Source organism: Macaca mulatta, chromosome 11 (assembly GCF_049350105.2).
Source record: "Macaca mulatta isolate MMU2019108-1 chromosome 11, T2T-MMU8v2.0, whole genome shotgun sequence".
Classification (NCBI taxonomy): domain Eukaryota; kingdom Metazoa; phylum Chordata; class Mammalia; order Primates; family Cercopithecidae; genus Macaca; species Macaca mulatta.
Window position 1 is genome coordinate 116,329,047 of NC_133416.1, and position 13,454 is coordinate 116,342,500.

General features: G+C 45.1%; 1 protein-coding gene across 7 annotated transcripts in view; it reads left to right on the forward strand.

Annotated features, from left to right (window-relative positions):
* ACACB (acetyl-CoA carboxylase beta) overlaps positions 1–13,454 on the forward strand; it is a 170,154-nt gene that overhangs the window by 74,542 nt on the left and 82,158 nt on the right. For all 7 annotated transcript variants that reach the window (XM_077954887.1, XM_077954888.1, XM_015152720.3 and 4 more), the window contains 2 exons: positions 7,488–7,649; positions 9,879–10,042. In XM_077954887.1, coding sequence (XP_077811013.1) covers positions 7,488–7,649; positions 9,879–10,042 — 326 coding nt within the window. The remainder of the gene's footprint in view (positions 1–7,487; positions 7,650–9,878; positions 10,043–13,454) is intronic.

Genomic DNA, 13,454 nt, shown 5'->3' on the forward strand with positions numbered 1-13,454 from the left:
GGTTTAGTCTTGGGAGAGTGTAAGTGTCCAGGAAATTATCATTTCTTCTAGGTTTTCTAGTTTATTTGCATAGAAGTATTTATAGTATTCTCTGATGGTAGTTTGTATTTCTGTGGGGTCGGTGGTGATATTCCCTTTATCATTTTTTGTTGCATCTATTTGATTCTTCTCTCTTTTCTTCTTTATTAGTCTTGCTAGCGGTCTATCAATTTGATCTTTTCAAAAAACCAGCTCCTGGATTCATTGATCTTTTGGAGGGTTTTTTGTGTCTCTATCTCCTTCAGTTCTGCTCTGATCTTAGTTATTTCTTGCCTTCTGCTAGCTTTTGAATGTGTTTGCTCTTGCTTCTCTAGTTCTTTTAATTGTGATGTTAGGATGTCAATTTTAGCTCTTTCCTGCTTTCTCTAGTGGGCATTTAGTGCTATAAATTTCCCTCTACACACTGCTTTAAATGTGTCCCAGAGATTCTGGTATGTTGTATCTTTGTTCTCGTTGGTTTCAATGAACATCTTTATTTCTGCCTTCATTTCGTTATGTACCCAGTAGTCATTCAGGAGTAGGTTGTTCAGTTTCTATGTAGTTGAGCGATTTTGATTGAGTTTCTTAGTCCTGAGTTCTAGTTTTGATTGCACTGTGGTCTGAGAGACAGTTTGATATAATTTTTGTTCTTTTACATTTGCTGAAGAGTGCTTTACTTCCAACTATGTGGTCAGTTTTGGAATAAGTGTGATGTGGTGCTGAGAAGAATGTATATTCTGTTGATTTGGGGTGGAGAGTTCTGTAGATGTCTATTAGGTCCGCTTGGTACAGAGTTGAGTTCAATTCCTGGATATCCTTGTTAACTTTCTGTCTCGTTGATCTGTCTAATGTTGACAGTGGGGTGTTAAAGTCTCCCATTATTATTGTATGGGAATCTAAGTCTCTTGTAAGTCTCTAAGGACTTACTTTGTGAATCTGGGTGCTCCTGTATTGGGTGCATATATATTTAGGATAGTTACGTCTTCCTGATGAATTGATCCCTTTACCATTATGCAATGGCCTTCTTTGTCTCTTTTGATCTTTGATGGTTTAAAGTCTGTTGTATCAGAGACTAGGACTGCAACCCCTGCTTTTTTTTGTTTTCCATTTGCTTGGTAGATCTTCCTCCATCCTTTTATTTTGAGCCTTTGTGTGTCTCTGCATGTGAGATGGGTCTCCTGAATACAGCAAACTGATGGGTCTTGACTCTTTATCCAATTTGCCAGTCTGTGTCTTTTAATTGGACCATTTAGTCCATTTACATTTAAGGTTAATATTGTTATGTGTGAACTTGATACTGTCATTATGATATTAGTCAGTTATTTTGCTTGCTAGTTGATGCAGTTTCTTCCTAGCATCGATGGACTTTACATTTTGGCATGTTTTTGCAATGGCTGGTACCGGTTGTTCCTTTCCATGTTTAGTGCTTCCTTCAGGATCTCTTGTAGGGCAGGCCTGGTGGTGACAAAATCTCTAAGCATTTGCTTGTCTGTAAAGGATTTTATTTCTCCTTCACTTATGAAACTTAGTTTGGCTGGATATGAAATTCTGGGTTGAAAATTCTTTTCTTTAAGAATGTTGAATATTGGCCCCCACTCTCTTCTCGCTTGTAGAGTTTCTGCCAGGAGATCTGCTGTTAGTCTGATGAGGAGCTTCCCTTTGTAGGTAACCCAACCTTTCTCTCTGGCTGCCCTTAACATTTTTCTTTCATTTCAACTTTGGTGAATCTGACAGTTATGTGTCTTGGAGTTTCTCTTCTCGAGGAGTATCTTTGTGGCATTCTCTGTATTTCCTGAATTTGAATGTTGGCCTGCCTTACTAGGTTGGGGAAGTTCTCCTGGATGATATCCTGCCGAGTATTTTCCAACTTGGTTCCATTTTTCCCGTCACTTTCAGGCACACCAATCAGATGTAGATTTGGTCTTTTCACATAATCTCATATTTCTTGGAGGCTTTGTTCATTTCTTTTTACTCTTTTTTCTCTAGATTTCTCTTCTTGCTTCATTTCATTCATTTGATCTTCAGTCACTGATAATCTTTCTACCAGTTGATCGAGTCAGTTACTGAAGCTTGTGCATTTGTCACGTAGTTCTCATGTCATGGTTTTCATCTCTATCAGTTCTTTTAAGGTCTTCTCTGCATTGATTATTCTAGTTATCCATTCATCCATTCTTTTTTCAAGGTTTTTAGTTTCTTTGCACTGGTTACGTAGTTCCTCCTTTAGCTCTGAGAAGTTTGATTGACTGAAGCCTTCTTCTCTGAACTCGTCAAAGTCATTCTCCGTCCAGCTTTGCTCTGTTGCTGGCGATGAGCTGCATTCCTTTGGAGGGGGAGATGTGCTCTGATTTTTTGAATTTCCAGCTTTTCTGCACTGCTTTTTCCCCATCTTTGTGGTTTTGTCTGCCTTTGGTCTTTGATGATGGTGACGTACTGATGGGGTTTTGGTGTGGGTGTCCTTTCTGTTTGTTAGTTTTCCTTCTAACAGTCAGGACCTTCAGCTGTAGGTCTGTTGGAGATTGCTTGAGGTCCACTCCAGACCCTGTTTGCCTGGGTATCAGCAGCGGAGGCTGCAGAATATTGCTGAACAGTGAGTGCTGCTATCTGATTCTTGCTCTGGAAGCTTCATCTCAGGTGTACCCCACCGTGTGAGGTGTGAGGTGTTGGTCTGCACCTAGTGGGGGATGTCTCCCAGTTAGGCTACTCAGGGGTCGGGGACCCACTTGAGCAGGCAGTCTCCATTCTCAGATCTCAACCTCCGTGCTGGGAGAACCACTGCTCTCTTCAAAGCTGTTGGACGGGGACTTTTACATCTGCAGAGGTTTCTGCTGCTTTTTGTTTAGCTATGCCCTGTCCCCAGAGGTGGAGTCTACAGAGGCAGGCAGGCCTCCTTGAGCTGCGGTGGGCTCCACCCAATTCGAGCTTCCTGGCAGCTTTGTTTAACTACTTAAGCCTCAGCAATGGCGGGCACCCCTCCCCAGCCTCCCTGCCACCTTGCAGTTAGATCTCAGACTGCTGTGCTAGCAATGAGGGAGGCTCCATGGGCGTGGGACCCTCTGGGCCAGGTGTGGGATATAATCTCCTGGTGTGCCGTTTGCTAAGATCCTTGGTAAAGCGCAGTATTAGGGTGGGAGTTACCCGATTTTCCAGGTGTTGTGTGTCTCAATTTCTCTTGGCTAGGAAAAGGAATTCCCTTCCTCCTTGCGCTTCCCAGGTGAGGCGGTGCCTCGCCCTGCTTCAGCTCTCGCTGGTCAGGCTGTACCCGCAGACCAGCATCAGCTGTCTGACACGCCCCAGTGAGATGAATCTGGTACCTCAGTTGAAAATGAAGAAATCACCCATCTTCTGTGTCACTAATGCTGGGAGCTGGAGGCTGGAGCTGTTCCTATTCGGCCATCTTGGGCACCCATCTACTTCTAGTTTCTTTTTTTTTAGTAGAGACGGGGTTTCACCGTGTTAGCCAGGATGGTCTCGATCTCCTGACCTCGTGATCCGCCCGTCTCGGCCTCCCAAAGTGCTGGGATTACAGGCTTGAGCCACCGCGCCCAGCCTACTTCTAGTTTTTTTGTGGAACCTCCATATTGTCCTCCATAGTGGTTGTACTAATTTTGAGTCCTACCAACAGTGTATGAGGGGCCCCTTTTCTCCACGTCCTTGCTAGCATTTCTTTTTTTTTCTTTTCTTTCTTTCTTTTCTTTCTTTTTTTTTTTTTTGAGACTGAGTCTTGCTCTGTCACCCAGGCTGGAGTGCAGTGGTGTGATCTCGGCTCACTGCAACTTCCACTTCACAGGTTCAGGCAGTTCTCCTGCCTCAGCCTCCTGAGTATCTGGGACTATAGGCGCATGCCATGATGCCCAGCTAATTTTTGTATTTTTAGTAGAGACGGGATTTCACTGTGTTAGCCAGGATAGTCTTGATCTCCTGACCTTGTGATCCACCCGCCTCGGCCTCCCAAGGTGCTGGGATTACAGGCTTGAGCCACCATGCCTGGCCGCTAGCATTTCTTTTTTTTTTTTTTTTTTTTTTTTTGAGACGCTAGCATTTCTTATTGCCCGTCTTTTGGATAAAAGCCATTCTAACTGGAGTGAGACGATGTCTCATTGTAGTTTTGATTTGCATTTCTCTGATGTTCAATGATGTTGAGTGCCTTTTCATATGCCTGTTTGCCATTCGTATGTCTTCTTTTGGGAAATGTCTATTCAGATCTTTTGTCTGTTTTTAATGGGATTCATTAGACTTTTTCCTACTGAGTTGTTTTAGCTTCTTTTTTGTTTTTGAGACAGAACCTTGCTCTGTTGCCCAGGCTGGAATGCAGTGGCATGATCATGGGTCACTGCAGTCTTGACCTCCTGAGCTCCAGTGATTCTCCCACATCAGCCTCCTGAGTAGCTGAGACTACAGGTGTGCACCACCATGCCCAACTGACTTTTTAAAATTTTTTGTAGAGATAAGGTCTCGCTATGTTGTCTAGTGGTCTCAAACTCTTGGGTTCAAGCAACCCTCCCACCTCAGCCTCCCAAAGTGCTGGTGTTACAGGCATGAGTTACCCTGCTCATCCTTGAGGTGCTTATGTATTCTGGTTATTAATCCCTTGTCAGGTGGATAGTTTGCAAATATTTTCTCCCATGCTGTGGGTTGTCTCTTCCCTTTGTTGATTGTTTCCTTTGCTGTGCAAAAGTTTCTTAACTTGATTTGATCCTGTTTGTTCCTTTTTTGCTTTAGTTGTCTGTGCCTTTGGGGTATTACTCAATAAATTTTTGCCCAGACTGACATTCCCAAGAGTTCCCCGAATGTTTTCTTCTAGTAGTTTCATAATTTGAGGTCTTAGATTTAAGATTTTAGTTCATTTTGATTTGAAGAATTTGATTCTTCATTTATGATTCGGCATATGGATATCCAGTTTTCCCAGCGCCATTTATTGAAGAGACTTTTTTCCCACTGCATGTTCTTTGCAAATTTGTCAAAAATGAGTTCACTGTAGATGTATGGATTTGTTTCTGGGTTCTCTATTCTGTCCTGTTGGTCTATGTGTTTGTTTTTATGTCAGTGCCACCCTGTTTTGGTTACTGTAGCTCTGTAGTATAACTTCTAGTCAGGTAATTTGATTCCTCCAGTGTTTGTTCTTTGTACTCAGGATGGTATTGGCTATTCTGGGTCTTTTGTGTTTCCATATAAATTTTAGGATTTTTTTTTTCTATTTCTGTAAAGAATGTCATTGGTATTTTGATAGGGATTGCATTGAATCTATAGATTGCTTTGGGTAATATAACCATTTTAACAATACTGATTCTACCAAACCATGAACATGGAATATCTTTCCATTTTTTTGTGTTCTCTTCAATGTCTTACATCAATGTTTTATGCTTTTTATTATCAAGACCTTTTACTTCTTTGGTTAAGTTTATTCCAGGGATTTTATTTTATTTGTAGCTATCATAAATGGAATTACTTTCTTGATTTTTTTTTCCAGACCGTTTGCTCTTGGCATATAGAAATGCTACTGATTTTTGTATGTTGATTTTGTATCCTGTAGATTTACTGAAATTTTTTTTTTTTAATCAATTTGAATAGTTTTTTGGTGGATTCTTTAGGTTTTTCCAATTTTAAGATCATATCATCTGTAAACAAGGATAATTGGACTTCTTCCTTTCCAATTTGGATGTCCTTTATTTCTTCTCTAAATCGTTTTTATTGTTTTCTTCCTTCCTTCTTTCTTCCCATAATGGGATCTCATTATATTGCCCAGGCTGGTCTCCCTCCCTTCCTCTTTTTCTTCCTTCTGCAGAATTAAAAAAAAAATTTCTCTATTTTTTTTAGTTTGAAAGATTTCAAAAAAGTTGCAAGAATGATACAATTAACACCCATACACCCTGCATGTAGATCCATCAGTTGCCACATTTGCTTTGCCTCTCTTCTGTCTGTATAATTTTAGGGGGAGCAATCTTTTTTTTTTTTTTTTTTTTTTTTTGAGATGGAGTCTCTCTCTGTCACCCAGGCTGGAGTGCAGTGGTGCGATCTTGGCTCACTACAACCTCCACCTCCCAGGTTCAAGTAATTCTTCTGCCTCAGTCTCCCGAGTAGCTGGGATTATAGGTGCACGCCACCACACCCAGCTAATTTTTGTATTTTTAGTAGAGGCAGGGCTTCACCATGTTGGCCAGGCTGGTCTCAAACTCCTGACCTCAATTGATCAGCCCACCTCGGCCTCCCAAAATGCTGGGATTACAGGTGTGTGTCATTGTGCCTGGCCATGGGCTCAATCTTTTGAGCAGTGGTTTGAGTGAAACTTCGTAACATATGGCCTCTGAATACTTCATTCTAAGGGCCCCCTAGAACAAGAACATTCTGGTCCAATACCCTAGTGCAGTTATGACACTTGAGAAATAAGCATTGATACCACATCTATATCTAACATATACCATTCACATTAAATATTTTCCCTGTTGTTCCAATAATGTCTCTTTATGGCTGTTTTTTGTTTGTCTCTTAAATCCAGGATCCAACCCAGGGTGACATATTCCATTTTATTTTCATGTGTCTTTAATCTCTTTAATCTGAAAGCATTCCATAGTCTTTTTTCATCCTTGACATTGGCATTAATTTTTTTTTTTTTTTTTGTGATGGAGTCTTGCTCTGTCACTCAGGCTGGAGTGCAGTGGTACCATCATGACTCACTACGGCTTCAACCTCCCACGCTCGAGTAATCCTCCTTCCTCAGCCTCCTGAGTAGCTGGGACCACAAGTGCAAGTCACCATGCCCGGCTAATGTTTTTTTAATTTTTTCTGTAGAGATGGGGTCTCATTATGTTGCCCAGACTGGTCTCCAACTCCTAGGCTCGAGTGATCTGCCTGCTTCGGCCTCCCAAAGTGCTGGGATTACAGGCATGAACACTGGCATTTTTGAGGAGCTCAGGCAGAATGTCCCTCACTGTGGATTTCTCTGATGTTTCTTCCTTGTTCAATTCCTGCTACACATTTTGGCAGAATGCTACACAGGTGTTGTGTCCTTAATACATCCCATCATGAAGCATGCTAACTCTGATCATTTGGTTAAGCTGGTTCCATAATTGTCTATTTTTTACCAATTCTTCATGTCCAGTTTCCTGTTTGGGTACCCTTTACAAAAACCTCCTTTAACTCTACAGCCAACATGGTTACTTCTCACCTTCCCTAGCTGTAAAAGTCTAGTGCGTGTATTACTTAATGCATGTATTTTCTTGTGTGATGTCCTTTCATAAATATTTTTCCTTTTCCCAAATGTACTATTTGCTCCACCATGAAAGATTCATGCCTTATGGCTTTTTCTTTCTTTGGCTTTCTGGCCACAGTAGAGCACCATGTTGTCTATAGAGTAGTGTCTGTATATCCTAAATCATTGACTGAACCTCTATTGCATCTACCACTGTGCCTGGTGTTTTGGGGCCGTGTTCTGGTAGGGCTGACAGTCTGTGGGTTGGATCTCTTGATTTTAGATCGCCATGGGCGTGCCACTGCACCGGCTGAAGGATATCCGGCTTCTGTACGGAGAGTCGCCATGGGGAGTGACTCCCATTTCTTTCGAAACCCCGTCAAACCCTCCCCTCGCCCGAGGTCACGTCATTGCCGCCAGAATCACCAGTGAAAACCCAGATGAGGCAAGTTATGCGGGCCCCTGTGTTTTCACCATCTCAGATCTCCCAGCATGTGGGGACCCTGGATGTTGGCCTGAGAAGAGACACCCATAAGCTATCCAGGCATCTCAGTTTACAAATGGGGAAACTGAGGCATGGGAAGGGACAGGCCATGGTTTATTGGATTATTGGATTTATTGGATTTTTATTTATTTTTATTCTTGTTTTTGTGAGATGAAGTCTCACTCTGTCACCCAGGCTGGAGTGCAGTGACGCAATCTTGGCTCACTATGACCTCCGCCTCCCAGGTTCAAGCGATTCTCCTGCCTCAGCCTCCCAAGTAGCTGGGATTACAGGTGCCCGCCACAATGCCTGGCTAATTTTTGTATTTTTAGTAGAGATGGGGTTTCACCATATTGTCCAGGCTTGTCTCGAACTCCTGACTTCGAGTGATCCTCCCGCCTTGGCCTCCCAAAGTGTTGGGATTACAGGCATGAGCCACCGCACCCAGCTGGATTTATTGGATTTTTGGATTATTGCCAGGCTCTGGGCCGAGCCTTCCCGTGTCTCAGTGCTCTCTTATAGGAACTCCTGCTGCTGGACATTGTCACCCCACATTACAGGCAAAGAGCCTGGGGTAACTTGCTTCCTGTCTCTTGTCTGGGACCTGCTGAGACCCGTCAGTGGATTCCAAAAGCCATGCCTATCTTTGGGACAAGCAGCCAGGTTTAGAACCCTAGTCCTTGGATTTCTGGCCCCGTGTGCTTTTTGCCACAGTATAAAGTCTGGCTCATTGTAGACAGTCCCTTTGTGACTTGGTCTTACTTGGGTCTTAAAAAACAAACCAACTGGCATCCCTTACAGTTTACATGCATAGCAACCATTGATTGTCACAGGACTCATCAATCTACTACAACTTAATGGCTTAATTATTACAGTCAGGAATCTGGGGGTAAGAGAGGGTACACCTCCACCCCTTTTAATTAAATAATTTTAAGCTAGGGTAGCCGCATTCATTTGGGGTTCTTGGCTGTGAACCAAATACCGACTCTGGTGGACATGCAAAGGGGGAATTTTTTGGAGGGATGATGGCTAGTTCCCAGGTTCCTGGGAGGATGGAGGACCAGGTATGGTAACAGCCCAGGCACTTGGGTCTCTCCATCTCTCACCTCTACATACCTCTCCCAGAAACCTTCATCCCTTAGTTCAGGAGCCCTAATCCCAGTGACAGGTGCCATGTCCACCCACTCTTACCAAAATTGTACTCAGAGGCAGACGGGCCATTCCCCCAGAGGGGATCAGGTGTGTGTTGGCAGCAGCCTGGCCGATGGGGTGAGGAAGACGGGGATGGAGGGAGGGAGGGAAGAAGGGGTAGAAAAGGAAGGAGGGAAGGGGGAAGTGAGGAAGGAAGAAGGGAGAGAGAGAGGGAGAGAGGGAAGGAGGAAGGAAGGAGAGAGGAAAGGAAGGAAATACCGATGAAATGGCCCCTTCCCAGCAGCAAGGGCCCTGCCTGGGACGCCCTAGATTTCTTCACCTGCAGAGGTTTTCATTATCCAGAATTGGAAATCTAACCTGTCTTCACTTTTATTTAGACTTTTTATTTTCAAAACGTCAATCATATAAAGTCAGAATGTCCCTTCACCCAGCTCCAATAGTCATCAACATTCGCCCATTTAACACCTGCACTGCCATCTCTGTCCCAACTCACTTATTTTGTTTATTTATTTATCTAGAGACAGGGTCTTGCTCTATCACTCAGGTGGGAGTGTAGTGGCATCGTCGTGCCTCACTGTAGCCTAATCTCCTGGGCTCAAGAGATCTTCCTGCCTCAGCCCCACAAGTATCTGGGAGTACAGGTGTGTGCCACCACACCTGGCTAATTGTTTTTATTTTTTGTAGAGATGGGGTCTCCAGATGTTACTCTGGCTGGTTTTGAACTCCTGGGCTCAAGTGATCCTCCTACCTCTGCCTCCCAAAGTGCTGGGATTACAGACATGAGCCACTGCGACTGATCCAACTTGGTTAATTTTTTACAGTTAAAAAAAATAAGGATTATAGGCATTGAGGTGCTCATATGGGTACACCCATGAATAGATACATCCATGCCTGTAACAAGAGATATCAGTGTTTTATTGAGTACCCTAAGCTTTTGGTTAGGGTAGGGGTTCTTGGGTTTTCCCAGGACTGAATTCTGATGAAAATATATCTGGAGTAGTGATTTCTTCTATTTTGCGTTTTCTGTCCGGACTCCAGGGGTTTAAGCCGAGCTCCGGGACTGTCCAGGAACTGAATTTCCGCAGCAGCAAGAACGTGTGGGGTTACTTCAGTGTGGCTGCTACTGGAGGCCTGCATGAGTTTGCGGATTCCCAGTTTGGGCACTGCTTCTCCTGGGGAGAGAACCGGGAAGAGGCCATTTCGTCAGTATCTCTCTCCCTTCCTTCTTTTCTTTCCTTCCTTCCTTCCTTCCTTCCTTCCTTCCTTCCTTCCTTCCTTCCTTCCTTCCCTCCCTCCCTCTCTCCCTTCCCCTCTTCCTTCCCTCGCTTTTTCCTCCCTTCCTTCCTTCTTCCCTTCCTCTCTTCCTTCCTTCCTTCCCTTCCATTGTCTTCCTTCCTTCCTTCCTCCCCTCTTCTGCCCTCCCCTCCCCTTCCATTCCCTCCCCTCCCCTCTCCTCCCCTTCCCTTCTTTCCTCCCTTCCTCCCTGTCTTACTGTCTTCTTTCTTCCTCCCTTCCTCCCTCCTTCCTTCTTTTCCTCCCTTCTCTGCTTTCCTCCCCCTCCCTTTCTTCCTCCGTCTTTCCTTCCTTCCTTCTTTCCTTCCCTTCCCACTTCCTCCTTTTCCCAATTCCTTCCTTTAAGAAACTAAAAGGTCCCCTGGGGCTTCAGATACAGTTGCATTTGAGGAGACCCAGAAAAGTAAATCACAGGGTAGGCCCCATTTTAAATACCCTGTGCTTGAAATTCAAGATCAAAACCTATGAGTGCACCATGTCATTTGGTCTTGAGCTCATAAGAGGTCTAGCTTGAAGGAGATCTAAAGATCGTTCAAGGAGTACCCAAAGGTTAAAAGGTGCTAAGTACTATAGCTGAAGAAAGGGGGAAGGAAGCTCCTTTACATTTAAACCTTATCGGTAGTTCCCTAATTGGTTGTATTTCATGTGGAAGACTAAATTTTAAGGAGTGTGTCCTGCTGTGAACCACCCACCACCGAGGCCTGTGACAGCAGCCCCATGTCCCCAGCTCAGCCAAGTCCTCCCATGCTTGTGATAGTTTCTGCAGAGCTGAGAAGCCCACATTGACAGAGGGACCCCCAAATTCTGACACACCACATCCAACACTTGCCCTGACTTGACATGGGTGTGGAAAGGTAGAAAACTAGTTTACTTTGTAATTAAAGGTTTTTGTGTGGGTAAATAACTGCCCTTCGGAGTGAAAAAATCCCAAAGGCCTTAGCATTAAAATCTGGCCTGGGGCACTTAGCCATGAATTGAATTGAGTTGGGCAGTTTTGATGATCAGGCTTTCTTTGCCAGCTTAGAATAATTAATTTTAATCATGCTTAGTGAAAAATTGAGATCCTTGAAGTTTATGGAAGATTGCAGCAAAAAGGGCTTAATGGGACGCGGGAGACAGGTCAGCCAACCCAGACCCCTCCGAGTGAAGTGACCTGTGGCTTGTCACGTGCTACGAGTGGACCAACTGCAACTTCAACAGAACTCATAGGCAGAAATTCCAGCTTTTCTTATTGCTCTTAGTGAGAGTCCAGCAGGGGGATCAGCTCTCCTGGTTTTCCTGGCACTAGTTTCTCAGGCTGAAGGACTTCTCAGTGCTAAAATGGGGACCGCCCAGAGGAAACTGGGACAAGCCACGCACCCGTGAGGCCAGCGGGTTAACTCAGACCCGGCTTCCAGACCCACAGGTGACTCATGGCCTGTGGATACCCTTGGTTTACCTCATTGGGTCTTCATTTTCTCACCCCCAAAGTGGGGTCATCAGTGTCCTTCCCTGTTACCTGCTGACGGCACACAGGACGCTGCCAGACATGAAAACTTTCTCGGCTGGGCACAGTGGCTCACGCCTGTAATCCCAGCAGTTTCGGAGGCCACGGCGGATCACTTGAAGCCAGGAGTTTACGACCAGCCTGGCCAACAGGACGAAACTCTGTCTCTACTAAAAATACAAAAATTAGCGGGGCGTCCTGGTGGCCACCTGTAATATCAGCTATTCAGGAGGCTGAGGCAGGAGAATTGCTTGAACCTGGGAGGTGGAGGTTGCAGTGAGCTGAGATCATGCCATTTCACACCAGCCTGGGCAACAAGAGTGAAACTCCATCTCGAAAAGAAAAAAGGGGGGCTCGGTGGCTCACGCGTGTAATCCCAGCACTAAGTTCGAGACCATCCTGGGCAACAAGACTGAAACCCCATCTCTACTAAAAATATAACAATTAGCCAGGCATGGTGGTGGGCGCCTGTAATCCCAGCTACTTGGGAGGCTGAGGCAGGAGAATCACTTGAACCTGGGAGGCGGGGGTTGTAGTGAGCTGAGATTGTGCTACTGCACTCCAACCTGGGCGACAGAGTGAGACTCCATCTCAAAAGAGAAAGAAGGAAAGCTTTCTCTCCCAGAAGAAGAGGTATTCAGATACCTGCCCACACTCACCGTGAAGCCATAGGGAGTAGAGGTTTAGCCATTTGTGTTTTTTTTCAGGTGGAGTTTCGCTCTTGTTGTCCAGGCTGGAGTGCAATGCCACGATCTTGGCTCACCGCAACCTTGCCTCCTGGGTTCAAGCGATTCTCTTGCCTCAGCTTCCCAAGTAGCTGGGATTACAGGCATGCACCACCACGCCCGGCTAATTTTGTATTTTTAGTAGAGATGGGGTTTCTCCATGTTGGTCAGGCTGGTCTTGAACACCCGACCTCAGGTGATCCGCCCACCTTGGCCTCCCAAAGTGCTGGGATACAGGCGTGAGCCACCACGCCCAGCCTGAGGTTTAGCCATTTGAACTGGTGCACTTGGAGATTGGAGGCTATGTGTTGGGGAGAGGCAGCCATGGGGCCCACCAGGCCCCTGAGCTGGGTGACAGTGCCATCCATCTGCAGGTGCACCCCACATACACAGGTGGAGCAGCTGTGTGTATGGTGAGAGGGTGGCACCAGCTCTGGGGACAGGAGGAGATTGGAATAGGTCAAGGAAGAGACAGAGGCAGTGACCAATTTTCCCTCTGTCTTTTCTTCTTTTAAGAGATGGTGTCTCACTGTGTTGCCCAGGCTAGAATGCAGTGGTGTGATCATAGCTCACTGCAGCCTCAAACTCCTGGGCTCAAGTGATCTTCCCCCTTCAGCCTCCTGAGTAGCTGGGAATACAGTCACGTACCACCAAGCTTGGCTGATTTAAAAAACTTTTTTGTAGAGATAGGGTCTCACTATTTTTCCCAGGCTGATCTTGAACTCCTCGCTTCAAGCAGTCCTCCCACCTCAGACTCCCAAAGTACTGGGATTACAGGCGTGAACCACCATGGCTGGCCGGTTCTCTGTCTACTAATCATTAACTATTATAGTCAATAATGATAACCATGGTAACTAATCACGTTCATTGTAGTTAACATTTATTGACCAGTGGCCATGTGCATTACATGGGTTGTCTCCTTTCAGTTCGGAAACACCCTTCTGAAGTCAGGGCTGTTTCCCCATTTTCCTTATGAGGAAAGTGAGGCCCAGAGCTCCCAAGTCACTTGGCCAAGATTACCCAGGCAGTAAACCGTGGTGCTGAATCAATGTACTGGCTGTGTCAGTCAGAGCCTTCTCTTAACTCTTGTGCTTTTCTTTTCTCTTTCCT